Source organism: Cyrtonyx montezumae, unplaced genomic scaffold (assembly GCF_038088225.1).
Source record: "Cyrtonyx montezumae isolate F1298 unplaced genomic scaffold, pur_monq_1.0 scaffold_48, whole genome shotgun sequence".
Classification (NCBI taxonomy): domain Eukaryota; kingdom Metazoa; phylum Chordata; class Aves; order Galliformes; family Odontophoridae; genus Cyrtonyx; species Cyrtonyx montezumae.
In genome coordinates, this window is record NW_027072054.1 from 1376684 (window position 1) to 1402803 (window position 26120).

At 44.9% G+C, this 26120-nt stretch overlaps 2 protein-coding genes across 2 annotated transcripts; one reads left to right on the forward strand and one right to left on the reverse strand.

Moving 5' to 3' along the window:
- The first annotated feature begins 1037 nt into the window (after positions 1-1037).
- MEIOC (meiosis specific with coiled-coil domain) lies at positions 1038-16384 on the forward strand. The gene is made up of 8 exons (XM_065747698.1): positions 1038-1043; positions 2811-2924; positions 4423-4580; positions 4695-4799; positions 6226-8014; positions 9235-9369; positions 12887-13067; positions 16233-16384. The coding sequence occupies exons 1-8, from the start codon at positions 1038-1040 to the stop codon at positions 16382-16384; spliced, it is 2640 nt and encodes an 879-aa protein (XP_065603770.1).
- Positions 16385-18616: 2232 nt separating this feature from the next.
- On the reverse strand, positions 18617-26101 carry CCDC43 (coiled-coil domain containing 43). The gene is made up of 5 exons (XM_065747627.1): positions 25919-26101; positions 22207-22294; positions 20933-21068; positions 20556-20614; positions 18617-19892 (listed from the first exon to the last, which is right to left on the reverse strand). Exons 1-5 carry the CDS (start codon positions 26099-26101, stop codon positions 19705-19707), a joined length of 654 nt encoding a protein of 217 aa, XP_065603699.1. The 3' UTR covers positions 18617-19704.
- Positions 26102-26120: the final 19 nt, after the last annotated feature.

The window sequence follows — 26120 nt, forward strand, 5'->3', positions numbered from 1 at the left end:
ATGAAATATGTCAAGCAGGTATTCCCTTTATTACAATGCTGGGTGCATGGGGACCTCTCCACCAAACATGCACACCAAAGAGAGAAACAAATGCATATTTAAAGGTATAGCACATGCATATTCATCACATTCCAAACTCTGGTTATCAAGGGAATTAAACCTAAGGGTCGATTTTGCTGTAAATTTTCAAACCTTGAAGGGAGAGAGCTTCTCATTACTCCTGAAGAGAGACATCTGTTTGGTTATCTTGTCGGGACAATAGGATGTCCATCCTGCTTTCTTATCGACAAGCTTATTAGTTCGATTTATGCCCATCCAACTCATCTGGCTCAACAGATAAACCAAGAGGGAGTAGCACCTTTGTACCGTAGAGAAGCTGTTCTCATGATTCACCCTACTTTAACCATATGTAACGAGGGTGCTTTAGCTCTGCTTTGCAGAGATCCCCACGCACACAGCACTGCACTAACCTGGCGTGGCTTTCTAAACTACCGTTTACCCCACAGCCAGCACAGCTCAGCACGGCCCCCTTGCTCCCTGTGAGGAGCTGCGGCTGCCTCAGCTCCGGGCCCAACTCACCGTGGGGCCTCAGCACTCCTCACGGCCCTCAGCCCTTCGGAAGGCACCGAGGGGTTCGACGGCGCGGCGTTATCTCCGGGCGAAAAACGGCGATACACTCGCTGATTGGCCGCCCGATAGCTGATGGGGCGGGCCGAATGCCAGCGTGAATTTTCATTGGCTATATCTTTACGAGCCAAGACCAATAGAAATAAAGTGCCGTTACCCTGGGATTAGTGACCGTGCCTCTTGAGCCGCGTGGAAAAGAAAGGTGGTCATGTGGCGCGGGGAGGTGTGAGGCGTACGCCTGCTTCTCATTGGTCGGTTCTCTGAGGAGCCGGCCAATCCCGTCGTGCGCGCGGGGTGAGGCGGGCGGTTGCCCCACTCTGAGGTAAAGTCGCCTCAGAACCGTTGGGGTGGTGCGGAAGGGAGGCGGGAGTCTGCGGTAATCGCCGTGATAGCCGTGGTCTGCGGGCGGCATGGAGGTGAGGGGCTGCGCACCCTGCTGGGGAGCGGCTGAGGTGCGCGGTGGAGAGGTTGGGCTGTGGAGAGGTTGGGCTGTGAAAACGTTGGTCTGTGAAAACGTTGGTGTCAGAGCGTCATGAAGCGGTTGAGGCTGCCGGTCGCTGAGTGCAGCTGGGCCCTGTGCTCTGCCCTCGCGCGGTGCCTTCCCTCGGCTGCAGGGTGCTGGCGGTGCGAGGAGTGGGTCTGTGTGAGGCTGAGCTCAAAAGCATCAGGAGAGTGTCTCCCGAACTAATATTTGGGAAAATGGGCTTTGTATGTGGAGGGACTGTGTCACCAGTGCGCTGAGGTTCGTTGTGCTGATATGTCTGCTCGTCTTTGAGATCAAAAGATTAATTGCACAACAAGTGGTGTGTTCTTTACTAAACAGAGGAGAAAATGTGGCATAATTAGCAAAAGAAACAGCTATTTTTCACCTTAGATTTCTGTGTGCTCTTGTAATGTGTGTCTGAAGAAACCAGTGTAACTGTTGTGTAACCTAAAGGGAAGGTTGTGCTGTAGGCCCCGTTTTCCTCTTGTGGAGCTATGGATGAACGACTGTTAGAGAGCAGTGCTTGTTCAGTGTGATTTCAGAAAGTTAGTGCTGCGAAAGTTGATCTCTTTGTGAATTTAATAAGGATTTTGAATGAGAAGAGTGATGAAGGCAGTGAAGGGTTTAGTTGAACGAGGACAATGAGGAGCTGAGGGAGCTGGGCTGTTTGGTCTGAAGAATAGGAGGCTGAGTCTGTTGCTCTCTACTGAGAGGCTGCAGCTGCAGTGTGGTGGGTGTCAGCCTCTTGAGTTGAATCATAGAATAGAATTATAGGATTATTTGAGTTGGAAGGGGGCACTTAGAGGCTGTCTGGTCCAACTCTCCAGCAGTGAGCAGAGACACACAGAGCCCTGTCTAGCCTGACCATGGGTGTCTCCAGGGACAAGGTGTCCACTGCTTCTCTGGACAACCTGTGCCACCACCATTATCATAAAAAACCTTTTTCCAATCTAAACTTCCCCTCTTTTAGTTTGGAACCATTTCCCCTTTTCCTGTCACAGCAGACCCTGCTAAAGAGTGTGTCCCCTGCTTTCCTATAGCCCCCATGGAGCATTCTCTTCTCCAGGCTGCACAACCCCAGATCCCTGCCTGTCCCCATCCCTTGGTCTGGATGGGGTGGGATACACTGGGACGGTGCCTGGAGACATTTAGCTTGGGTGTTAGGTTAGGTTGAGCGTTAAGAAGGATTTCTTCATGGAGTGGGTGGTCCTGCACTGAAGGGGCTGCCCAGGGAGGTGGTGGAGACCCCCAGCCCTGGTGCTGTGTGGGATGTGGTGCAGTGATTGGGTTGGTGGGTCAGGTGGGTGGTTAGACTCAGTGAAGCTGAAAATTCTTTCCTCCTTAAGTGACTGTAGGTGCTACAGTTATGTTTTAAGTATTACACAAATAACTTCACTGCTTTATTTCTCAGCTGTGTTTTTTTTAGCTAGTTGGTTTTACTTCAATTCTGTTATGTGCCGCAACATTTTGAAACAGGGAAGAAAAAACTAAGTTCTTGCTTTGTTTTCATTGCCTTTTCCCACTGGGCAACTGTTTCTGAATACGTCCAGGTTGACAGTGAGGAGAAGGGTGTTTCTTAGGGGGAGGAATCCATAGGTAAGTTAGCGTTAAATAAGTTACTCTTGGTATCAGATCTACAATTCTCAGGTCTATGTATAATTATGTCCTTCTACCACTTCTTCCACATCATCTTTTGCAGCCTAAAGTTGTGCACAGAGGAGGTGGCTGCTGCTGGAGCAGTGCAGAAGCTGGTGGTGGGCTGGTGGACGCGTTCAGCAGCATAATAGCAGACGCTGGCTACTATGAACTACAGGTTCAGTTGGTTATAAATGAAATTTGTATATCTTTGTAAGTGTTTGTAACCAAAATGGTCAAAGATATTTCTAATATTGTTGCTTACGATGGATAGCATAAGTTGCATATTTGATTTATAAGTGTAATGTTCATCAGAAAAAACAGAAACAGTGAAGGCTGTTCACCTGTTGTGTATTTCACCCTTTTGTCTCACTTCTCTTGTAATCTTTTGCCCAATACCATCCGCTGCGTTGCGGCTGATTTTGAAGTTTTCTCTGTCACTGCTTTCCTCAAAATTTCCAGAGAACTAACCCATGAGAGAGATTTTGATTTGAGGAGTGCTGCAGAATAACACAGATTCTTTCCAATCTTTCCCTCTCTTTGTTCATTTTGTGCTTTCTCTCAGTCCAGTGACTGTGAATGTCATTGCAGCAAAGGGCTGACGGTAGCGGAAAGAAGGAAGGAGTAGATGAGTCCAGTTTGAGATTCTCATATTTAGATGAGGAAGAGTGACAGAAGACAGATGTTTGTGTAGAAAGCTGACAAATAGGCGAGAGGTAGCATGAGCAAACATGGGGGGAGGAGAAATTAATACTTTAGCTGTTGATGTGCTAAATTTAGCTGAATGCATCATGAAAGAGTTAACTGTTGGCATCCTGAAACATGGAATTAATTAGGGCCAGCAGAGGGAAATGGGTTTAGAGTAAAGGGAGGTGTGTAGGTTAAGTGTAGTCATTGAAGTTGTATGTACTGAGCTGACTTGGGAAAAGAGTAAGGTGAAGAACATAATGGTTGGAGGTGCCTATGGGAAGAGTAAGAACAGTGAAAAATCTGGGAAAATAAAATGACATAGCAGCAAAATCAAGAGGTTGTGAATGAGAGTTGAGTTTAAAAATAAGAAACAAGCAAGAAAAAAACAAAAGAGAAAGGGAGGGGATTCGAATTTAGAAGTATTTAAAGAAAAACTCAGTGTGGAGTGCTACATATTGGGGAGATGTAGGAATACGTGGTGATTAGGAAGATGGTGTTTCACTGTGTTTTGTTCCTTTGTTAGTATAAACTTTTTTTATAAAAGTGAGAAAGAAATCATTATTTTTAGGAAAACTGGAGGAGCTTTGGTCTCCCAGCAGTGTTTTTGGGGCACAGCACAGAGGTAGAGCCCAAATGTTCCTGTAAAGCAGCCTGTTATGCAGGAGCTTCTGACAGTAGTAAACACTGTGATAGTAAAACACATTACATCTTTTTCACTTTGTATTTCATAGTCCTAGCTTTTTGGAGAGGTAAAGGTCTCAAATGAAAATCCTTTCCCAGAGCCTTCAGGAATAGACCCTGGAGACAGTAGTCAACAGGAAAAGTTCCCTGTGCCACTGTGGTTTGCTTGTTTCTCATGTGCTGCTTACTCCACGGGTAAAGTCATTTATAACCTTGCAGAATGATGAAATGACAATTTAATTTAGTAACTACAATTTATATTATTTCATATTAATATCAATGTTTTTATTGTGTGTAAAATGCAGAATGAAGAAAACATAGACACGCCTCAGACCTACAGTTCTTCCCTTTCAACACCAGGATATTCTGCACCTGTGGACACCTCCTTTTTGTATACACTGTGGTCTGTGTGTGGAGATGACAATAAGCAACCTGCTCCTTCTCAGATTTATATGAAGTCCAGGTAGTCAGTTTTGACCGAAGGATTGTTTTTGTTTAAGTATTAGGTGACTTTTTTCATTTGTTTAACTTAATGAACTGTTTTAAATGAAGTAACTAATATGCAATTTGTTTTCAGAATTCAAACTGACAGGAATGATTATGGCAGTGAGGCAGATTTATATGAGCTTGTGTCTAACATCTTGGAAGAACAAGATAAATCGCAGCCATTTTGTGCTGTGGGGTGAGTATGTTGTCATGCAAACACTACTGGTATTCTTATTACTGACAAAAACTGCCCTCACTTAACTCGGTATTCTCTCATTCATCTTCATATCTCCTGCTAGCAAGCCCTTCTCCTCTGCAGTTTCCTTTCCTCCCTTTTAATCTGATAATGTTTTACTTGTGACAGTACCGTGGTAGCTTTTGGCTTACTGGTATTTACAGAACTTTTTTATTAGAAGTTTTAAAATAAATCTCTAAGCAGGCTGGAAGGGCTGTATTCAAAGAATCTCCTTCAAAATAGGCCTTGGCCTAACTTCTTAAGATCATGATTAGGTTCAGACTTCAGGTTTCTTTCTTAATTTTAATTCACAGAGAGAATACACAGAAATAGTGGAAAGAGAGGAAATAGTGTTCTTCTGCACTCTTTTGAATTGGCAGGAGAGGGTTCTATGAAGAATGAGTATTCCCTGATGTTTGTGCTACCTAAGCAGTATTTGCAGATCAAAATGTTGGATTTATTATGCCTATATTCTAGTGCTCAAATAAACCATTAGATAATCGTATTTAGTGGACACAGAGTGACTCAGAACCAGCATCCCCAGGGCAGCTCACTGCCTTTTGCCTGAATCTGAGTATTAGGGTTCTCAGAGATAAGAAAGGGAGCCCAGTTCTTGTGGTTCACTAGCCAGGCACTGCTCGCCTTTTGTCTACCCCAGACAGTTCTGTTTCTGTATGTGTGCTGGCTAACGTGGCCAAAGTGAAGCAAGGCTCTAAAGAGAGTCAATTCTGATCAGAAGATGTACTTATTAATTCCTTTGCTTTAGATAGTTTAGATTTGACAGTGCTGAAAACAGAAATACAAAATGGATTCCAGCTACAGCTACTTTCTCACTTGGTCTGTGTATGTATTGACTGTTATATTGTTAATCCATGCTAACTAGTGGAAGGAAGGGACATGCCCATTTTTAGTGAGTTGATTTAAATGCAGAAAGCAGTGTAAGCCAGTGTAAAATGTGGGTGATTCTGAAGCAATAAGCAATGTGATGCATAGAAGTGTTTTGTGTAGATAATTTGGACATGGCTTTGAAGGGTTATAGAGAGTTTAAAATGCGATGGTCTGAACCTGCTTCTCTGTCATAAATGTGGAGATGATGGTAAATCCTTTGATAGGACTTACTGAACACCATTTGGTGCATATTCATCACTTGCAGCTTTAAGGCATTATATGTATATCAGTTGGTTTAGGCAAACCAGAATCAGCTTTCTCATAAAGTTATGGGAACATGTGACAATAGTAGTAATGTTTAGAGTAAGAGATCCCTTTCTCAGTGATGAGAAAAGGTTGAGGGTGAGCTGGATTTTAAAACCTCTCCCAATTTGGGAATGGAAGAAGAGCACTGCAGACAGAATCTAACTGTGTATTTCTTGCTGTTTTTTTTTTCAAGGAGTTGCTCTTCCAACTTCAAGTCGACGTGGCCTGTGAATGCTACAAGAATCACAGACCACCACGGACTGCTGTCAGAAACTAAAAGACCAGCTGCTGCAGCTGTCTCCCAGCAGAGTTTTTATAGTAGTGAATTAATATCTGCTGCTGAAAGACAGTACTTGCAAAGTAGTAATCTTGCACCACAGCAAAAAGTAGAGGAATGTTATCATGGATTTCCTGCTATGGACCTTGAAGAGCATTTTTTGTGCACTCCTAGGAATGATCATGCCAACTGTTGCAACATGCAGGCTTATGAGAGCATTAAGACAACACCCATGTATCAGAACTATCCATACTTTAAAAACACCTTTATACCTCAAGCTGGTTATTTAGAAGTAATCAAAGACTCAGGAGCTGATGCTTACTCCTACACAAGAAAAGGAGCAGATGCACAGTTTTACCAAAAGCAGGCAGAAACACACTCAGAGTTTCACAGATATAATGAAAGTGCTGATTGCAGAAGATATGCTGAATATTCTTATTTTACCAAAGCAAAGCCTACCAAGAGCATCAATTGTAGCTTCCAAGAAAGTAAAAAATTAGTAAGTGAAATGATTGAGGCATCATCTCTTAATTTAGAACCCTGTAGTAAATTATTTCAATTCAAATCAAGTGCTCAGAGAAAAATAGATACAATTCCAGATCAGCAAAACTTGACATTTACCAAGGCTGCAGGACTCGTATCAGAAAAGCAATTTGCTAATGAGCCTCTATTCTGCAGTGATCTGGGGCAAAAATTTGAACATGGACTGAATTATCTTACAGCCTGTGCAGGGAATAGTGACTGTGCAAATGGTGTGGAGAAGCTGCAGTTGTCCAGGTCTGATCTTCAGAATCCTGAATACTGTGAACCACTCCCATTGTTACCAAACTCAGCAAACTCATCAGCTGGTGCTAATGTAATGCAGCCTTGGGTGAACTTTCAAGCTAAATCCACTGTCCCGCCTCAGATTCCAAGTGTGGTGAAACTGAAAAATCATTTATCTACTTCAGCAAAAAGTTCCAGTCATCCTAATGATTTTTTACAGTTACCATCTTCAAATGTCCCTTTAAATAGTAATCTATCTCTCAAGAACTGTCAAGATCATTCTTCATTTTTTTCAAGTCTTGATTTTTGTCATAATGCTTCAGAACAAGCTCAGTTGGCTGCTCTTGTGGAAGCACTAGCTAACTCTGGAGAAGAAAATCTCCAGACTTATTTAAGTGATGAGAATTTAAAGCAGCCAGATAGAGGCTGCTTTGCTCAGCAGTTTGGGATCGTTGAGAATATGAACAAACCCTGTTTTCAGTTGAAGCCACAGAATGGACATTATGATCTAGGAGTACAAAAACACACTGAGTTGTTGCAGAACACATACCAAGATTCGGAGGAGTCTCAGGGTCAGCTCCATCTCAGGCAGGGAAATGGAAGCAGCAATGCTGTCAATCACACGGCTCATGCACAGGCATCAAGCTTTGCTAACAATTGTGTGATGGGTGACTGGAAGCATAACCATCAGCCTGGTGCAAGTGCGGGCTCCTCAAGATCAGCTCATCCGCTTGGCCATCTGGTCCCTCGGATGGAGGGACTGTTCTCCAGTGATTACTTCAATGGCTTCTGTCCTTATGTTAATGATACAGTGTGTGATGTACCAGCGCTGAGATCTGAAAAGCAAGTTAAAATGCATAGTGGGTCTGCCAGGGAGCTCCATGCTAGAATTGAAGAGTGTTATGAACAGTGCAGAGCTTTGGAGAAAGAAAGAAAAGAGGTAAAATAGTATATATAAATATGCCATGTCACAGATCTGATTGATCTCACCTTTGAGCGTGAGAGAACATGGGTAATTCTCACTAGTATGAGTTGAAATAATGGGACTTGAGAGAGAAGAGTGTGCTTCCCCATGTGTTTGAGACTGAAAACAGAAGTTTTGTAGGCTAATAGCCTGATTTGGAGCATACTAAATGTTGAATGTTGTGCTTACACCAAAATTCAGTGATGTTTTCAGCCTCTGTATTGGGGCCTGGGTATGTTGTGTGGCTGAAAATAATAATTACATTGCAGCACAAGAACCAATGCATTTGGAAACTTGCAAAACAAATCCATTAATCATATTTCAAATGAGGACTAAACTTGAGTCCCTAAATGCTTAAATATTTAAAATTCCCTCTTTTCTTAGTTCTTTCAGTGGGTTCCTCTTCTCACCTCCTATTTAGCTGAAGTTTAAAGCCAAATACATATTAGAAGAGGCTCTTTTTTTTTTTCCCCAGAAACAAGCTGAGGAACTAATAGTAAAATGTAAACTGAAAAGCTTCAGACAACTGTATGAAGCAGTTTCTATGTTTAAAGCAATTTCTTTTTTTCTTAATTAGCATAAATGCCTCAGGTTTCTATTGTTAAGTGTAGAAACTGTCTTAATTTTACCAGTTTAGGAGGTATGGAGATTCAGCAATGATCTGGAACCATCATTTCATGTGAAGGAATCTTGACCAAACATTACCAGGGAATAGTGGCAGCTGGCCCTTTGCTTGTCTTCTCTGTGGAAGTGGTTATGGCAGTCCAATGGAAAGAATTTAATAGAGATGTAACATAAATTTTTGCCAGAGCATTTCCTGACAGAAGCCAGTTGTTGCTTTGGATAGAGTGGTTAGGAGGGGGGGCTGAGCTTGACTTGAGATGGGGAGATTGATGTTTGTTCTTGAATGTAAAGGGCGAAAGAGGAGGAGTTGAGATGTACGTGGGAGCTAAAGAAAATCATGTTATCTTGCAATAATTACTCTATTTGAAGTGCTTTGAGTAAGTTGGTTGTTCATTTGAAACAGGTGATTTTCATACCGAATAGTTAAACCCCAAGTAGATTAATCTGCATTATCTACTTAAAATCTAAAAGCCTAAGGGGGAAAAACTGTGTATCTGATGCTTCTTGTTCCTGTAATAAAGCATGCCTCACAACTTATATTTTGAAGGAGTTGTTCTTTTGTTTTCCTGCAGACTGAATCAGCTCTTGCTAAGAATTACCCAGGGAAAAGGATTTCCAGTAATAGAAGTGCTCCAGTTCCAAGGCTGACATTAAAGTCATCAAGGGTTGATCGCTTAATTGTGGATCAGCTACGTGAACAAGCCAGAGTGAGTTGCAAAAAGATTGTAAACATCTGTTGAATAGAGTAAGTATGTAGAGTACATCCATAGAGTACAGTAGAAGATGGGTAAGTTTGTCAGAGCAGCTTTTCACCTGATAGCTTCGTTCTTCAAGGCTATTTAGGAAATCTTTCAGCAGTCCCTGCTGGAATCTTTACAGCTCCAGGTTCACTCCAGCTCTTAGCAGGGAACCCTGAGCATCTGAAGCTCACGTTTACATATATATGTTCCAGAACAATGTGTATTCTGGTACAGAAGTATGTATGCAATGCCAGAAACCAACCATCTTGACAAAATGTTTGCTTGGGAAGGAAAACAAAATGTATTAATGTTTTTTAGGATGTTATGATACAGATTTGGATAAGAAGCTGTATTTTTTGGTAAATTTTGTGCAACTTCAGCCTGAATGTCTGCATTGTTAATTTGATTTTTAAGACAAACAGCCACAACCTGTAAGATTTGTGCCTTTTGAGCTGCGTGTGCTTCTGTGACCAAACGGTGGTGCCAGTGTGCAGTATCTTGCTGCCTTGTGAGGCAGAATCCTGCAAGGGAGACCAGAGGGAGGAGGTGAACACCAGCAGAGCGGATCTGTGCTGATGCAAATAGCAGTGGGCTTACTTCTGGGGCTGGGAGGCCAGAGCCAGGCTGCCTGAGCTTCAGAAGAGAAATTTGGGCTGAACAACTGAGGTGCTGGAGCCCATCCCTTCAGGAGGGTGAAACACAGTGGCTGCTGTTCTGAAAGATGGTGGTTCTTGCAGGAACCGATGCTGCAGCCAAAGCTCAGCTGTTCCCAGGTGCTAAGGCACGATCTTTCCTAGCAGTCTCATGCAGGTGAAGTAAGCCATGGAGCCATGCTGGCTTACTGCCTGCTGAAATCAGTCTTCTGCAAGTATCTGTTTTTATTACAAAATAATAAGTAGAGAGTCGTGAATGTAGTGAAAATGTGTCGATAGACTGAAGTGTTGGTGTACCATTTTCAAATTACTGTTTCATGAACTTCAGAAGAGCAGTGTAAGGGAATTAACTCTTTAATTTGAGGTGGCAGCATGCCTGTCCTCATCTTTAAGACTGTGCTTAAACGAGGACTTAATCTTGTCTAGCTATTTGAGGAACCAAACTTCAGAACAAAGAACCTCAACTGCCTATTAGACAGCAACTGAAAAGTAGTTTCAAGGATGCTCAAAAGCACAGTAGGCAGTTGAACCTGTATTGTAGCATCAAAAAGCTCAGTGGCAGCCAAGGAGGAAAACTAGTACAAAGGCTCAAGTGAAAGCTGAACTAGCTGGATGTGGGATTAATTCTTGGTAGTGCAGAGCGTCTAGTCAAAACCCTCTTGGTGCTCACAGACATTTTTTCATTTCTCATTTGAGACTCCCATTTACAGTTGCTCTTATTTCCAGAACAAAATGTAGCTGAAGAAAAGACAATAGCTTCCCTCACTGTGCCAGTCAGTAGCAATTAAAAACGCTTAAAACTAAGATCTACCCTGTGCAGAATCTCATCTCCTTTGTGTCTGATAAATCTCCAGCTCCTTTGTAACTGGAGAATGTCACTGCAGAATGTGCTGGGGCTGGATGTTCAGTCTCACCTGTTAAAGTTTTTGTAAGAAACAATGGACACACTTCCTTTTATGATAAACAGTCATCAAGGCTGGATGTGAAACTTCAGCCCTTATTTACTGGCATGTTCTCCCCCTGGAGGGGAAGCTGCTGGCTTTCTGCTGTTCCCACTGAGGGGTCTGAGTGAGCAAGCCCTGTTGCAGTCAAAAGGGTGGAGATGGGGAAGTGAATGTTTGAGCCTTTAGTGGCTTTCCTGGGGTTCCAGGGCAGCCCAGCTTTGATGAATCTTATGGATTTTGATTTTACGTATGTGGTGGTTCTCACAGGTTTACTGTAAAGAATGCAGGCGTTTGACTTGCTGCTGTGGGACCCATTAGATGTGGTCATGGTACCTGAAAACCAGATCTTGGAGAACCTAACTCCTTCTGTGGGTCTGGATGTCACTGTAGCACCTAAATTAATACAAAAATGGCCTTCAGTGATTATCAAATCCAACCATCAACAAATCTAAGATGAGAAATGACCGTCAGGATCATCTTACTTAATTTTACTTGTTTCCATAGTTCTGCTATGCTACTCCTTAATTTTTTTTCTTTTTCCTGGAAGCCATGCTAGTGATTTCCAAACAAAGTTAGCAGTTTTTGTTTCCTCTCCTAGTGACTGATGCGTCAGTTGTTTATGTGAAGTTCACCCTTCTCCTTTCAATTTTTTTTTAATTACTTTTTACTTTATAAATGTGGATTGTTATGTTTTGAGTTTACTGCTTGCTGCTGCTGCCACAGGAACTTGCATTATTTATTAATGCCTGCAGGTTTTGTTTGTTTCTCAGGCTTCCACAGATGTAAGAGGGGGCAGGGCTGTCCTGTCAGTGGGAGCTTGCTCTCCCTGAGTGCTCTGCCAAGCCCAGTGTCAGGGAGCAGGCTGCCCTGTCCTGCTGCTGTGTGTGCTGCTGCCAAAACAACTGTCTGGGCCAGCAAACTGCTCTGGGGATACTTGGGGCAGGTTGAGCAAATTGTCCTGGTTCACATGCTTCTGTTTCTCAGACTGATGTTTTATAAACTGAGCATTTCTCCTTTACTTGGGAAACCCTCCAGTCCTTTTGTTGTAAGGAAACATCAGGAACTTGGCTTTGTGCTGTGTTCACAGCCCCTTTGTTCATTTGCTTTTTGACTTATTAATCACCACCAGGTTTCATTATAGATCATCAAGTGTAGCCATTGTCCAGTAAACATTCCCATTTTGGATTTCATTGTTCTGTATCTGAGGACCAGGAGCCAGGTCCTCCAGAGGCCTGAGAACCATAGCTGAGGAATCACTCACCAGAGGGAAATTCTTAGTAACGTAACTGTTGTAAGATAAACAAGACAGTAAAAGTGCAGATTTTCATTTGTCTGAAGACAGTGAGGTTTTTTTGAGTGCTTGTGCTTAATGTCTATTCTGAAAGTCAGGCTGTGGGTGTGGTTACAGCAGCTTTGCCAATCTAAGCTGATCTCCCATGTTGATGGTGGCTTTGCACTGGCATGAGGAAACGATCTGGGTGAAAACTGGGCAGTCTCTGAGGGATTTGTATTCACCCACGTAATTGCAGCAGTGCTGATGGAAGGTAAGCCACAGGGATCTTGATTTAGAATGTTGTCAAGGAAACTACCTCCAGTTACAGAGTTGTCTTAAAGTTGTAGTATCCATCCTTAACAGGTAAGCTGGGTGTCCTGGTGTTGTTATTGTGCATTTTGCTATTCCATACGTACCCAGGTATTTAACAGCTTTGTTTTTGGAGAAGAAAGAATTCCAGGTAACAATTTTAACTACTTCACCTAGAACTTCATGAGCATTTCTCAAAACAAAATAATGGTTACAGTTGATCTTTTCTTCCTAATCTGCTTGTTTTTCATGTGTGTCTAGATGAGTACAGCTGGTACTCTTGTAACGAGTAAAATGTTCATTAGGTTGTGACTTTGCTGGGAAAAATGGAGCGCCTTCGCAGTTCTCCCCTACACATCAGTGTTTCTGCTGCTCTTGAAAAACATCTGGAGGTAATTCGTGCCGTGCAGACTTGTAGAAAAAATGAGATCATGAAAGCTTCCAGTCGACAGAAGCAAGGAGCTCCCAGGTGCCAAGATGACAGAGGTATTACTGTGCTGACATACTTCAATGAAGTAGCTGAAATTCTACACGTATTGCAAGTCTGTATTAAAATGTCTGAGGATTTTTATGCTATAGTTCTATTTTGTTTTAAAAGAAATTATACTCTTAAATTATTTTTCAGCTCTGAGGGAAGCAGATCATCTTTTCTAAATGATGGTTTTGATAGGATACTGTAAAACACTGAATTTTAGGGATGAGTTAAATCAGTTTTGATTGCGTTTATTCAATTAATTATGTATTGCAGGAGATGATTTCAAGTTGTTGCCTCATTTTCTCTGTCCCTTGTAATTCACCCCTGTAATCCTGTCTGTATTTCTGCATTTAACTTCTATAGTGTCTTAATGCTGAATGTGTGAAGGGAGACCCTGGATGTGTCTTTGAGTTATGAATGCATTTCTTCTTTAAGCATTTCTGTTGAAGACTGATGAAAAACAAGTAATGTTTTAGATGGATATGCAAAGATGTAATGTTAAGAATGGTTTTATTCTTAATGGTATCCAAAATGTATGGAATATTCAGCTTTATCTCTCACTAGTGCACAGGCAGCATGGCAGGTTCTTTCCTCTCTTTGTTCCCCACATGTGAGTCAGAGTAAAGCCCTGCCACCTGTGATGCTCTGCTCTATTGCTTTGTGTTGGAAGCTTTGTTACAGTTCTGACACTGCTCTGTTCATTTCCTGCCTCTCTTCCCAAAACTGAGCAAGATGGATTATTTTATGCCTTTTGTGTTTCCCATCATGCAGCACTCAATTCTCCAGATTACTTCAAAAGATACGTTCTAGCAAATTTCCTTTTCACTTCTTCAGTCATTTTTATTTCTCTTTATCTCGAAGCTCATGTGACATTTTTGGTCTTTAAGCCCATGAAAATAATTGGCATTGGCTTTAGTGCTACAGCTTAACCAGGTCAGTGAGCTCTGTGGAGCTGAGCAGACAAGAAAACAACTAGCTGTCTTTGAGACCTGTTCCCTAGCCTGGCTCCATTAGGTAGAGAAGTAAAGGAAGTGGCCTTGCACAGCGGGATCTGGTGATGGAACCAGACAGCTTGTGCTTTAGACAGCTGCCTCTCCTCTGCCATGCTGGCTGGCTGTGAGACGTGTCAGCGTGTTGCAGCAAATGATGGGACATTCAAATGTTAGAGCACTCAGCCTAGTAGCTATCTTTGCTGTGTGTTTGGGAGAGCTGTGAGGAAAATGCCTCAAACTGTGCATCTCCTCTCTTTGCCAGAGCTCTCTTGTTAGTGTGTGAGTTTTGTTCTGTGTGCAGAGGGCTCTCCTTCAGCTCTACCTTGTCCCCTTCTCCCAGCTGCCCCTCTTTTGCTTGGACACAGTTTTGCTTTGTTGGGTAGCAGGTGGATATGGGCTGCCCCATATGTGCTGTTCTGATGCACAATGTGAGTCTGAAAAGTCCTGCTGTTACATGTAAGAGTTGCAGAAGTGTACACAAAATCTGGCGGTTGCTGTAAATGATCTTGACCAGCTGATGAATGAAGTTCTGGGAGCAATCACGAGGATGAGAAAAAGGCTTTTTCCTGAGTGCCATCTAGAACAACCATCAAGCCTTTCAGTGCATCATTCAGAGCCATCTGTGCCCATACCTCTGTTGTGAGATTGCCTTAGATTCGATGCTCAAGATCTTTCAGAGGAATCTAGATGTTACAGATGATCTTTTGAGGACAGAAAAGACCTTTTTAATGTCTGTAGCTCTTGGGTACTGCATCCAAAAACTTGAAAGCAACTCTTCCTTATTCTGGTGGGATTTTCCCTTCTTGCCTGGTAGTGACCCAAATACCAACTGTATCTTTCTGCTTTGAGATGTGTTTCTGTGAGTGTCTCTTGATTCTTAGCTTTGAGACAGTTGAGGTGATACCATTTCTGTGGCATATTTCACGCAGCTTGATGTGAAAAGTGCAATATTGAACGCTCAGAAGATGGTAATTGTATCCTCCCATTCTGCATTCTGTCCTTGATTTCTCCATAATTATCCTTACAAATACTACCTTGAATTCTTTGGGTGGTTGACATTTGTGTTGAACAAATGGACTTGCTTCCTGATTCTTCACTGTTACCTATATCAGCTTTCTCTGTCACTCCTTCCAGCTGCTTAGCAGTGGTAACTGTAAGAAGAATCAGTGCTCACTGTTTCTGCAGAAGGAATGAGGCCTCAGAAAGGATTTCACAGAAATCAGCCATAGAGTGAGAGCCAGACAAACTGGTGAAGAGGGAAATGAGGGGATTAAATTAGACCTTTCAGCTCTGTCCTTCCCTGAGGTATCCTTCCCATCTCTGGGAGCAGTATGCTTTCACATAGAACAGTGAACCCAAGACTGCTGGTGGAAGGTAGATGCCAACATTGTGCAGTGAGAGGAAACTGCTGTCGTGCATACTGAGCCTGAGAGCTTGGGGAGGAAGTCTTAAGTCAGGGTCTTCCACTCTTTCTAGGCCTCCTGGAGGTGTCTGGCAGGGGAGGCACACACGTGCTTTCTGTGTGGTCCAACACACAATGTGGTGGTAACCCAGAACAAAAAAAAAAATAGTTCAACTGAAAATTCTGGTGCCTACAGGAGAATATTTATGAAGTGTTTCCTCACAGAGGCTGGAATTGAAGTCCAGTAATTATCTACACATCAAGTGATTGCTGTAAGCACTGAGCTGCTGAATCAACATACCACTGCAGTACTTCTGCACGCTTACAGAACGTGGTCTGTGTACTCTTAATAAGTGCCATCAATGAGCTGCTCCTTCACCTGTTTTGCCAAAATAATTTCTTAGGCAAAATGGGCAGAGGATCCAATCTGTAGATCTGAAGGACTCACTGTGAACATCCAGCAGTGAGCTCAGGGAGGGAGGACTGAGATGCCCGCGGAACATACCTGCACTCAGGTACCTGTGAGGCTTCAGTTGCTCCTGGCATGAAAGCTAAGTAGGAGTTTTAACAAAACAAGTACCTACATCCACACATCCACCTTGTGTTAGGGCCTAGAAACTCTGCTCTCTCAGGCTGAACTTCTACAGCTTTCTCAAAGACAAAATCAGACCGAAACGGGTCCAAAAGCAGCTGCCTTTTATCCGCAGCACAGTGGCGCGCTCCCGTGTGCCGCTCGCTGACCAACAGCGGCATAATGATGGAAGCACCTTTCTCCCTTGCAGATGTTGCGGCTCTGGCACTGGCGATTAATGAGATGAGCGCAGCGACGCACAACGTGCGCGTGAGCCTGTGGTGTGCCCTGCAGATGGTGGTGCCAAAACCTGCAGCTGGAAAGCTGGCCCCAGGGGAGGGAAAGCTGAAGGAAAGCGTTTGAAGATCTGAACAGCGGTGGCATCCTGGATCAGGTGGCAGAAACCGCTGCAGAAGTAAATGCTGCTCTGTGTATGAAGAAGTAACTGTTGATTCCAATTACTTGTGAAGGTCAAACTGCTGATACTCGTATTTAAAGCTGTGCCTGACGATAAGTTTTCTTAAAGGGCTCTCCGTTTCTATTTGAAAGCCTAACTGATGAATGTTAGCTTCCGTAATCACACTAACTAAACAGCTGACACATTGTTTAACATCTCCAGGTGAGCCTTGGTGTAAAATTCTTCTGTTAAGTTTGTTTAGTTTTAGTTTTGCTTTAGCAAATGGGTTTTAAAATAAGGAGTCTTAAAGACTGTAGTCTGCTATAGTGTCCAGACAGTATCAGACAAGATTGTGATGTAGAAGTGTTTTCTTTATCAAACCAATACCTGCAAACAGGAGGAAGAATGCTAAAAATACTCAATATTCATGTAAAATTAAATATTTAAAATATTAGTATTTATGAATTTGAGATTTTGGAACCACATTTGTGAAAGGAAATGCACCACTTTACTAAATTAAATGATGACAAAATTGCTCTTGCAATTTAGTAAATGTATTAAAACCACTTGGGCATGCCCTCAGGAAAAGAACCTGTTTTAAAGTACTTAAACAATCAAAATGTGACGTGCACGCAGTATTAACCTCTAAAAAAGCTGTGCAGCAGCTGAAATAATGAGTACTGTTTTTAATGCTTTCACTTCAGATAGAGAGCAGGCATCACAATGTTCTGAAATCTGTTTTTTTTAGAGTTACTCTTTCACAAGTTTGGTTTGTGATTTGATTGTCCTATTTTAGATATATTAGTTTTCATCTGTATTTTTGACAGCTCTTAATGCTTGGTGCTTATCTGCACATCTTATCTCAGTCTCTGTACTAAGTATAAATAATACCAACAGGTGCTGTCAATGAATATATTATGTGACTTAGGAGATGAGGGGTTTTAACACTTCCAGCATCGCGTTTATAATGTGTGAATTAAGTCTATTAGTTATCCTTGTCTGGATGCAGATATTTGAAATACAGTCTGTGTCCTTCCTACTTGTGGAAATCCTGCTCTGTGCGAGGTGTAGTCACACTGCAGAAATTGTCATTAAGGATTATGAGAGAAACACTGAAGGAGAATGCAGGAGGAAGTAACCACTTTGATCACAGCTCTGGCCAGAAGCACTGCCGGGTGAATTTTAGGGGCAGGAGGACGAAGCATGTTTCACACAAGTCACTGCATTAACATCTGTTAACTAGGACATAGTGGTGTTAAAAACAAATGGAATTTAGTCTGTCTGGTAAGAAATAAACTAGCTTTTGTTGAAGAAAATTTGTTCTGCGTTTTTCTTCACTGTCTCAGTTCCTTAAGCATTGTCCAGTAATGACAGTTGTCATTTTCAGTTGGTTGCTGAAATAAAGAGGTACAAAGCAGTGCTAACACTGATGTTACTCTCTTGATATTAATACAGGAAATGACTGTATGAAATGCAGAATTGGCAAAATGGAATCAGTACAGCAAAACCAAAGTGTATCTTTTTAGTTAAAATCTCTGCACTGCCACAGAAAGCTCGTGCTGTGATTTCAGAATCCGCAGTAGAAATCTTAGGAGCGTGCCTGGTCTCGATGCCAGGACAAGGAGAGTGGAGCAACTTTGGCTATCAGGCACTTCCTACCAGAGACCCATGGGTCTGCACTCCTGACAGTTCATCTGGCATCAGTGTTCAGCTCTCTGCATCAACAGATCAATTTATTAACCGACAGACCTGTAACAGAAGCATTAACGGGGCTGAAATGGCAGAGCCAGGGGAGGGCTTACATTCAATAGTGTTGATTCACGTGCACAACACTTCACCACACTTTGTGTTTCTGGCCCCAAAATCCTGGGGCAGCACCATTCCATTCCTGCCCTACAGGGCCAGGGGAAGAGGTGTGAATGAGAGGAACAGCAGTGGTTCAGCCCTCTGAAATACTGCTGCTGGGCAAAAGAAAGTGTGGGTGTGGGCCACGGCACGAGGGCAGGCCCTGTGGCTGTCACTGCCACCACACACACAGAGAGGAGCCCAGCTTCTTGGCCAGCCAGCTTTATTGTTCAAGTCCAAAGATAAAGCAGATACTCACACTTGCAAAAATAGTTAAATAGGATGCATTACCCCTAAATCAGACTGGTGCTGAAGGTGGGCAATAGGGGCAGTTACCACTGCCAGGCCAGGAGCTGCCTGCTGCCAGGAGCCAGCACTTGAACACAGTGGCCAGAACACAAAGCAGCACAGGGATGAGGAGCAGCAGTTCCCCCGTGCTCCTGGAAGCACCACAGGTCCTTCCTCCACACACACAGGAGTTCAGGCAACGCTGCCACGAAGGCTGGAAATGGCAGCTAATGAGCCCTTGTGGGGAGAGAGAAACCTTCAGCCCCTCCATACAGCTCCTGAGTGGGGCTGGGCCAGATGGGAGTGACTGCTCATAAAGGCCAGAGCATCCAAAGCGGTCACAGCCTGCATTAAAGCATTTGCTCTGGCAGCTACTGTAGAAATAACAGTCGATGTTCACCCACACAGAACATCACGGAGCACCATTTTCCAGCTACCAGCATCAAGTTTCAGAACAGCACGAGGGCCTGACCAATTTGCTCCTGCTCTAGCTGACTCAAATCACTGCGCATTTCCCTTATCAAGAGTCTGTGGGTGAAGCAGTCTCATAGCTGGAGCTCATATATATTTCATGTGATTTCCTTTCTCTTGCTGCAGAACAGCACTTGCCCTTGCTGAGGGCAGAGTCAAACCCTGCTCTTTCAGCCAGAATGGAAACGTAGCGTTGTTCCTGGCAGCACAAATGAATGTATTTGCAAATACATTTTTCAAGGCTAGTGTAAGTTGACATTCATCCTGTAGCAGCACGTCCTTAACTGCGTGTCACAAAGGGGCTTTGCTCTGTTCTCCAATCACAACACACTGCTGCTGCAGCCCCTGGACGCAGCCCATTCAGAAGCCCTTTTCTACCCCTTGCTTTGCTTTAAGTAGTTAGAAGTAAAACTGATCAATTTGAAACACAAACATCATCACTTCACTGTTTCTTTGGTACAACAGTGGCCACAAGAATGACTGGGACATTTGACACCACAAGCACATGGCAAAATCTGAGTTTAAGAGGTGCTTGAAATTCTTTTTTTGCTACGTAAAATAAAGGGAACGCCCCCAAAGGACCGGTCACCAGCCACGTGCCCAGAATTCTGCTGCTTTTTAAACACACCATATTTATAACTGACAGTATCCCCTTAAGAGTCCAACGAGCAAACCCAGCTAGCTATCGCTTCCGCTCTCCTTTCTGTGTCCTTTTCTTCTCCTTCTCCTTCCTCTCCTGCTTGGCTAACTTGTCCTTCTCTCGCTGCAGTTTGTCTTGCTCCTTCTTCTTCTGGAACTCATCTCGCAGCAGCTCCCGCTCCAGCTTCCTGGCGTTCAGCACATCCTCCACGTTGGTGTTTCGGAACAGCGCTGGCAGCGAGCTAAGGGCAGACAACGTGCTCTGAACACACGGCTTCCTCTTGGTGTTCTGGGGCTGTACACTGACTCTATAGGATCAGCCACGATCCACCTACAGAGCTCAGCTGCTCATTTCTCACCCGAGAGATCTGCAGGGGGAGAAATCCCGCAGCCACCAGCTCTACAAAAGGTGCTGCACAAAGAAAAGGAGTGTTTCTGACTCCCCTTTCTGCTTTCTCACCAAGCAGGTGAGGAATCTGGAAGTAAAATGAGGAAGGGAGAAAGGAAAAAGAATCTCTTGCTCCTGCTGTGATAAAACCTGCTTCCACCTGAAACCTGCCATCTGGAAAGCAGCAGGAACGTCCCCGATAACACCAACAAAAACATGGGGTCTTTGGTTCGGGCAGCCACGCCCATAGGTGCACCCCAGCAGTCTTGTTTCTATTTCACTTAGAACAATTCCTGACACGATTTACCTCTCTGGACACCACTCAGAATCAAACTGATGTTTGGGAGAATTATCTGCATTGGTAACATTATGTGGAGCTTCAGAGAGGACAGGAGAGGAAAGGAGGGAGTAAAGGAGGGAAATGACAGGATCAGTCTCAGAAAGAATGGGAGATTCACAGCACATGCTGCCACCCTCCCCCAAGTCACTGAGAATTCAAAGGATACATTTCTCTGATCCAATATTCACTGCTGGCGCAGTGGAGCCGTCCTGTTCATCGTCGCCAGTGGGAGAATTAAGGAACAGTGAACACTGCTCATGGATTTGGGCCTCTGTAGTCACAGTTGGATAAAACGCATCAGACCACAGTTCAAGCAGGCCAGGAGCAAGAAGCTAAAAACTAACACTGATGATTGAGCACAAAATAAGCAAAAAACCCAATGTTTAACTCCCACCTGCACTCAGCACTCCCTAAGCTGGGACCTTCCATGCTTTCCTCCACGGAAGCTGCTTTGTTGGGAAAAAGACAGACAAGCTTCTCCAATTCCTCCCCTAGACACTGTTTAAAATTGCCTTCCTAGCTTTTCAAACAGGAAAAGGATATTCCTCCTCATCCGTCACGTTGGCATACTGGGCCAGGAGGGCTGCTTTCCTCTGCTTCTCCTCCTGTGAGATCTCCTTTGGCTTCACGATGATCCTGGCCTGCTTCTCCATCATGCTGGTGATCGCCTGGACCTCATCTGCCAAAAAAAAAGATGTGGAGCAGCAGTCAGCACCCCAGCACTGAGGGCCCTGCTGGCAGCTGCCATGCCACGTTCACACACAGTTTTGCTTTTCTGCTCCATTTAAAAGCTGGACAATTCAGGTTTGGGGTTTCAAACATTTCACTTTTCTACCAAAAGTGAACACCCTGTTATGTGTTTTCTAGAAATTACAAGTGGGTACTGACACAGAAGCACAGAATGCCTTAGGTTGGAAAGAAATGTTAGAGATCAAGCTCCAACACTGCTGCTGTGGGACCTCAATTGGGACGTATCCTTCCGTGGAGTCACCTTTCTAACAACCGAGCTAGAAGGACATACTGCTCCCATCTTTCTGGGACAAATAAGAAAAATCCCTCATTTGCTGTGCCTCATCTACTGCGTCCAGCAGCATCTCCAGCAATTCCTGTCTCTTGGCTACAAAAAGGGGGTACTTTTTTAATGCACAGACTAGCATATCTTCCTGTCCTCAGCCAAAGGCAAAGCCAGGCCAAGGACAGACTGCTTCCATGAACTTTTAGGCAAAGACACTCAGCAGCTGTGTGCTGTCACTCTGAGATTTGGTCAAGAGAAGTGCCACATAAATGCGGGGCTCATCATAAGGGCCCAATGGGGACAACAGTTTGCAGCACAGCATCGGGCAGTGACAGCATTCTGCTTGCACCACAGCCAGCAAAAAAATGCAAAGCAAACAAAAAAGGGCTCCAGCCAAAAGGGACACTGCATCGTGACACACAGCCCTGCAGCTGGAAGATTACTGAGCCATATGCTACACTTAAAACCTGCACATCTCTCAGTGTGGGATTTCGTTGTGATCCAGAGGAGAAAAAAATAAACAAACACTTTTTTCCCTCTGCAGGGTTATAAGCCCGAAGAGCAGCACAACACTAGTGGCACAGTGGGAGCCCCAAGATAAACTACTCAGCCTCGGTTCGTACTTCAAGACAAGGCAGTACAGAAGCCACAGCAACGAGAAATAAGTCAGCTCTGTCAGCTCTGCAAACAACGAGCAGCACTGAGCTTAACTCCTAACAGAGCAAACGCACAGCTCTCATCTGTGCACAGCCCCGTGCAGTACTCATACCACACGGAAAGGTGCAGCGAGCAGTGACACTACCTTCTTTTTCCTCTTTGGCGTCGACAATCTGAGATTCAGACCACTTCTCGACTACTTCCCTGCAAACATCATTTAAGACATCTTCTTCCTAGTGGGGGGAAAAGAGACTTCTCAGTCTTAGAACAGAGCTGGTCTGCTATAAAGAAGCACAAATCAGATACAAGTACCAGCTGCCAAGGCTCAGAGCACCCACCAGCAGGCCCAGGTGATACAGCTCGCACGTGAAATCTGCCATTAAATGCACAGTGCAACTTTTGTTAACCTGGGGGCAGCAGCACAATGCGCGCCACGAGACACACCTGTTGGCTCAGCTCAGGACGAGAGGCAGCCCTGATCCCTACTCAGACAGCACAGCCTTCCTGCTTTCCTTCAGCAGCAGCACTACTAAGCGTAGGGGTCAAATTAGGCAGCAAAGCAATGATGACCCAATGAGACCTGTTCTACTGCCCATGACCTCTGCCTGCCCTGTCTGTGCCTATGGCAAGCTCTGAAGACTGCAGGTAGCTCCATACCCTCTGCCCACAAGAAAATTTCCAGTGAAGGCATGCCGTAGCTAGGCCTCAGCTGTCTGTCTTTCCCCACCTTACCCAGCTTGACACGCACTGGGCATCTCAAAGACAGCACACCAAACCCTGCACAGACCTCCCATAGCTAAGCACAAAGTAACAGCGAGGTGACAGCAGAACCAACACAGTGATACCATCACACAAAGCACCAAGAATTAAGACCAGGAGCACAGCACAGGGAAGGGGGTCCCTGGGTGAGGGGGAGACACTGTTAGGACAGACGTGTGGGATGCTCGAGCATTGGGAGAGCAGGCGATGTGCAAAACAGCAAAAGGATGAAGGGTTTGTGACTCACATCAGGGCCGCACACCACGTTAAGACAACAATTTGCCTTTAAGCAGAGTAAACCCAGAGGGCAGGATGATGCCCAGCCTGCTAAGATTGAGCATGCAAGCACAGACCTAATGATCTCCAGAGGTCCCTCGCAATCCCTGCGATTCCATTTCCACTTGGTGGATGGGCTGCCCTAAGCACTGGGAGCACGAGCCCACTGGAATCAGGTCTGGGAAAGTGGTCAGCAGCTTTATGTTCAGCCAGGAAAGACACACTCCCCACAGGCCTGGTTTCAGTATCCAGGAGGATGAAAACTGGGTAAAGAATGACAAAGGAACAGCAGTAGGCAGGAAGGAAAGTGAACTGCAAGGAATCTGAAAACGATGGCAGATACCTGTACCCATTAATGAGAATGTGAGCAGTATCAAATCATTTGTGTACCAGTGTAGCATATCAAGAGAGAAGAACACAAAAATAAGACATTCCTGTTGTTCCTGAAACATGATGCCTCAGGGAGTTCATCTTCTGAAAGGAATAAGTAAAGACCAAGATGACAGCATGCAAATGGATGTGAACGACACGACAGAAAAGAAATACAACGCAACGGTCGACATGGAAAGAAGAAAAGAGGCACCACCACAGCACGCAGAGCATTCACTGAATAACACTCCTATCTCACCACTGCCTGGATAAGGACTCTAACAGCCTAAGGGACACTCACTTTCCGTGTACAGAGCCAAAGAATAAATGCTCCAAACACTGCTGCAGATCAGGTAGCTGTGGACAGGTAACTGAATTTCCAAAAGATTGAGGAACTTTGTCATTTTAGAGGTTAGTAACACAAGAAAAAATAACTGGAAAATACACAAGGACAAAGTGATCCAGAGACTGAGACTGAAAAGCGGAACAGAAACGAAACTTGATTTGAAATGTGTAAGTTTGAATAAACTCAGAGATAATGCCTGATAGGGTCAGTGCTGAGGAACTGGGACGCGAGCACACAGGCTGCATGAAATTTCTTTTAGTGAAGATGGCAAAGGCAAACAAAAAGAAAACCTGGAATCTGTACATAGATCAAAGAGAGAAGAGTTGGAAAGAAGCGCCCCAAATTAACCACGTGAAAACTGTTTCAGAATCAGTACAGAAATAAGCACAGCAGCTACACATACAGTGAAAACGCACCAAGAAAAAGAAAGTCAGAGGGTCCAAGGGGCAAAAACCATTTTAGAAAAACTGTAGATAATCAAACTGAGTGAGAACTTGTGAGTGAAGCTCAGCCCTGCCAGAATAAAACAGATGGAAGACATGGGACTGCCAGGAACACACACTGCATGAAAGGCAGATGCATGTGAAACCTGCACAGGTGACAGCACAGACAGCACCTCAGCACTCAAGAGAAAACAGGAGATCAGAATGTAACACAGCCAATGGCAGCACCAGGATTTAGTGATTGCTCCTCCTGGTAGTCCAGGCACACTTCTTTTAGGAACAACTGCACTGCTGGTGCTGCAGAGAGGGGAAGTGATGAGAGGTAGTGAAGAGGTGCTCTGTTTTAGGAAAAATGGTTTTAAAATGGTGAGCAGCCACTTAAAGAATTACAGTTACCCACAAGAACAAAAGTCTGATTCCAGTGACCACGTCCCGTTGGGTTTTATGCTCCAGCACGGATCATTTGGAGAAAACCAGTGGCAGCAGCTGAGCAGACTGCTGCTAAGCATCAGCAAGCAGTGCCTACTCAGCACTTCATACTTCTGGATATTAATTCAGAACCAAAGAATCATTAAAGATGGAAAAGACCTTTCAGATCATCAAGCCCAACCCACCCCCACCGTGCCCATGGACTGCATCCCTCAGTGCCACACCTCCAGTTCTTGACCACCTCCAGAGGTGACTCCCCCACCCCCTGGGCAGCTGTGTCAATGCATCACCACACTTTCTGAGAATAACTTTTCCACATATCCAGTCTGAACCTCCCCTGACACATCTTGAGGCCATCTCCTCTCATCCTATCGCTGTTCTCTACAGTAGAGAGTCCACACGTCCTGAATATCTCCAGAGAAAGGGACTCCACCACCTCACTGTTACCAAGCTCCCTCACTCTGAGTAAAGAATTTCTTCCTTGTGTTAGTGTGGAAATTCCTGCGTTCCAGTTTCTGCCCACTGCCCCTTGTTCTATTGCTGCACACCACCAAAAAATAGTCCACCACCATCAACTCCTGTGCTTCAGGTATTTGGAAGCAGTGAAGAGATTCCCCTCTCAGCCTTCTTTTCTCCTTCTCCAGACTGAACAGTCTCAGTCCTTCCTCACGTAGAAGATGGCCCAGACCCCCAGTCACCTTTGGGGGTTTTCTAGGAAGATCCTTGTGGAGCTTGAACTGAGGAACCTCATCGTGTTCCTCTCAGTCCAACCCTCAGCCTGTGCAGGTCCTGCTGAATGGCAGTGCTGCCTTCTGGCGCGTCAGCCCCAGCCTCCACTTGCTGAAGGAGGACTCTATCCCTTCGTCCACAGCACTGATGAAGACACTGAACAAGATCAGGCCCAGGGCTGACCCGTGGGCTGCAGCGCTCGGTAAAGGCCTCCACGCAGACTCTGCACCTTTGATCCCAGCACTGAGCTCTGCGGCTCTGTCACTTCTCATTCCACTCCCGCCCTCACCCATCCCGCCCTCCCTGCGCTTCGTGACAGTGACGCTGCAGCACACAGCGCCTCACATCCCGCTGAGCAGGGACGCAGCTCTCCCCTCATCGACCCCACCATCGTGACGCCCCAGGGGAGCACCAGTTTGGTCGAGCACCTCCGCACCGCTCCTCCCGACGCCCCGCGGTTATTTCCCCCCTCCCGCACAGCAGCGGAACGCGGCGCAGCCCCTCACCAGGCAGGCCGCCAGCACCCCGCGCAGCGCCTCCAGTCGCTCCTCCTCGCTCTCCTCCTCCCGCAGCAGCCCCGCGATGTACGCCCCGTACACGGCGCGGTCCAAGCCCAGCGCCTCGAGCCGCGCCGCCAGCCAGGCTCCGAACCCGCGCGGCCCCGCCGCCTCCACGCAGGGCGCCGCCATCTTGCAGCGCTTCCGCCCC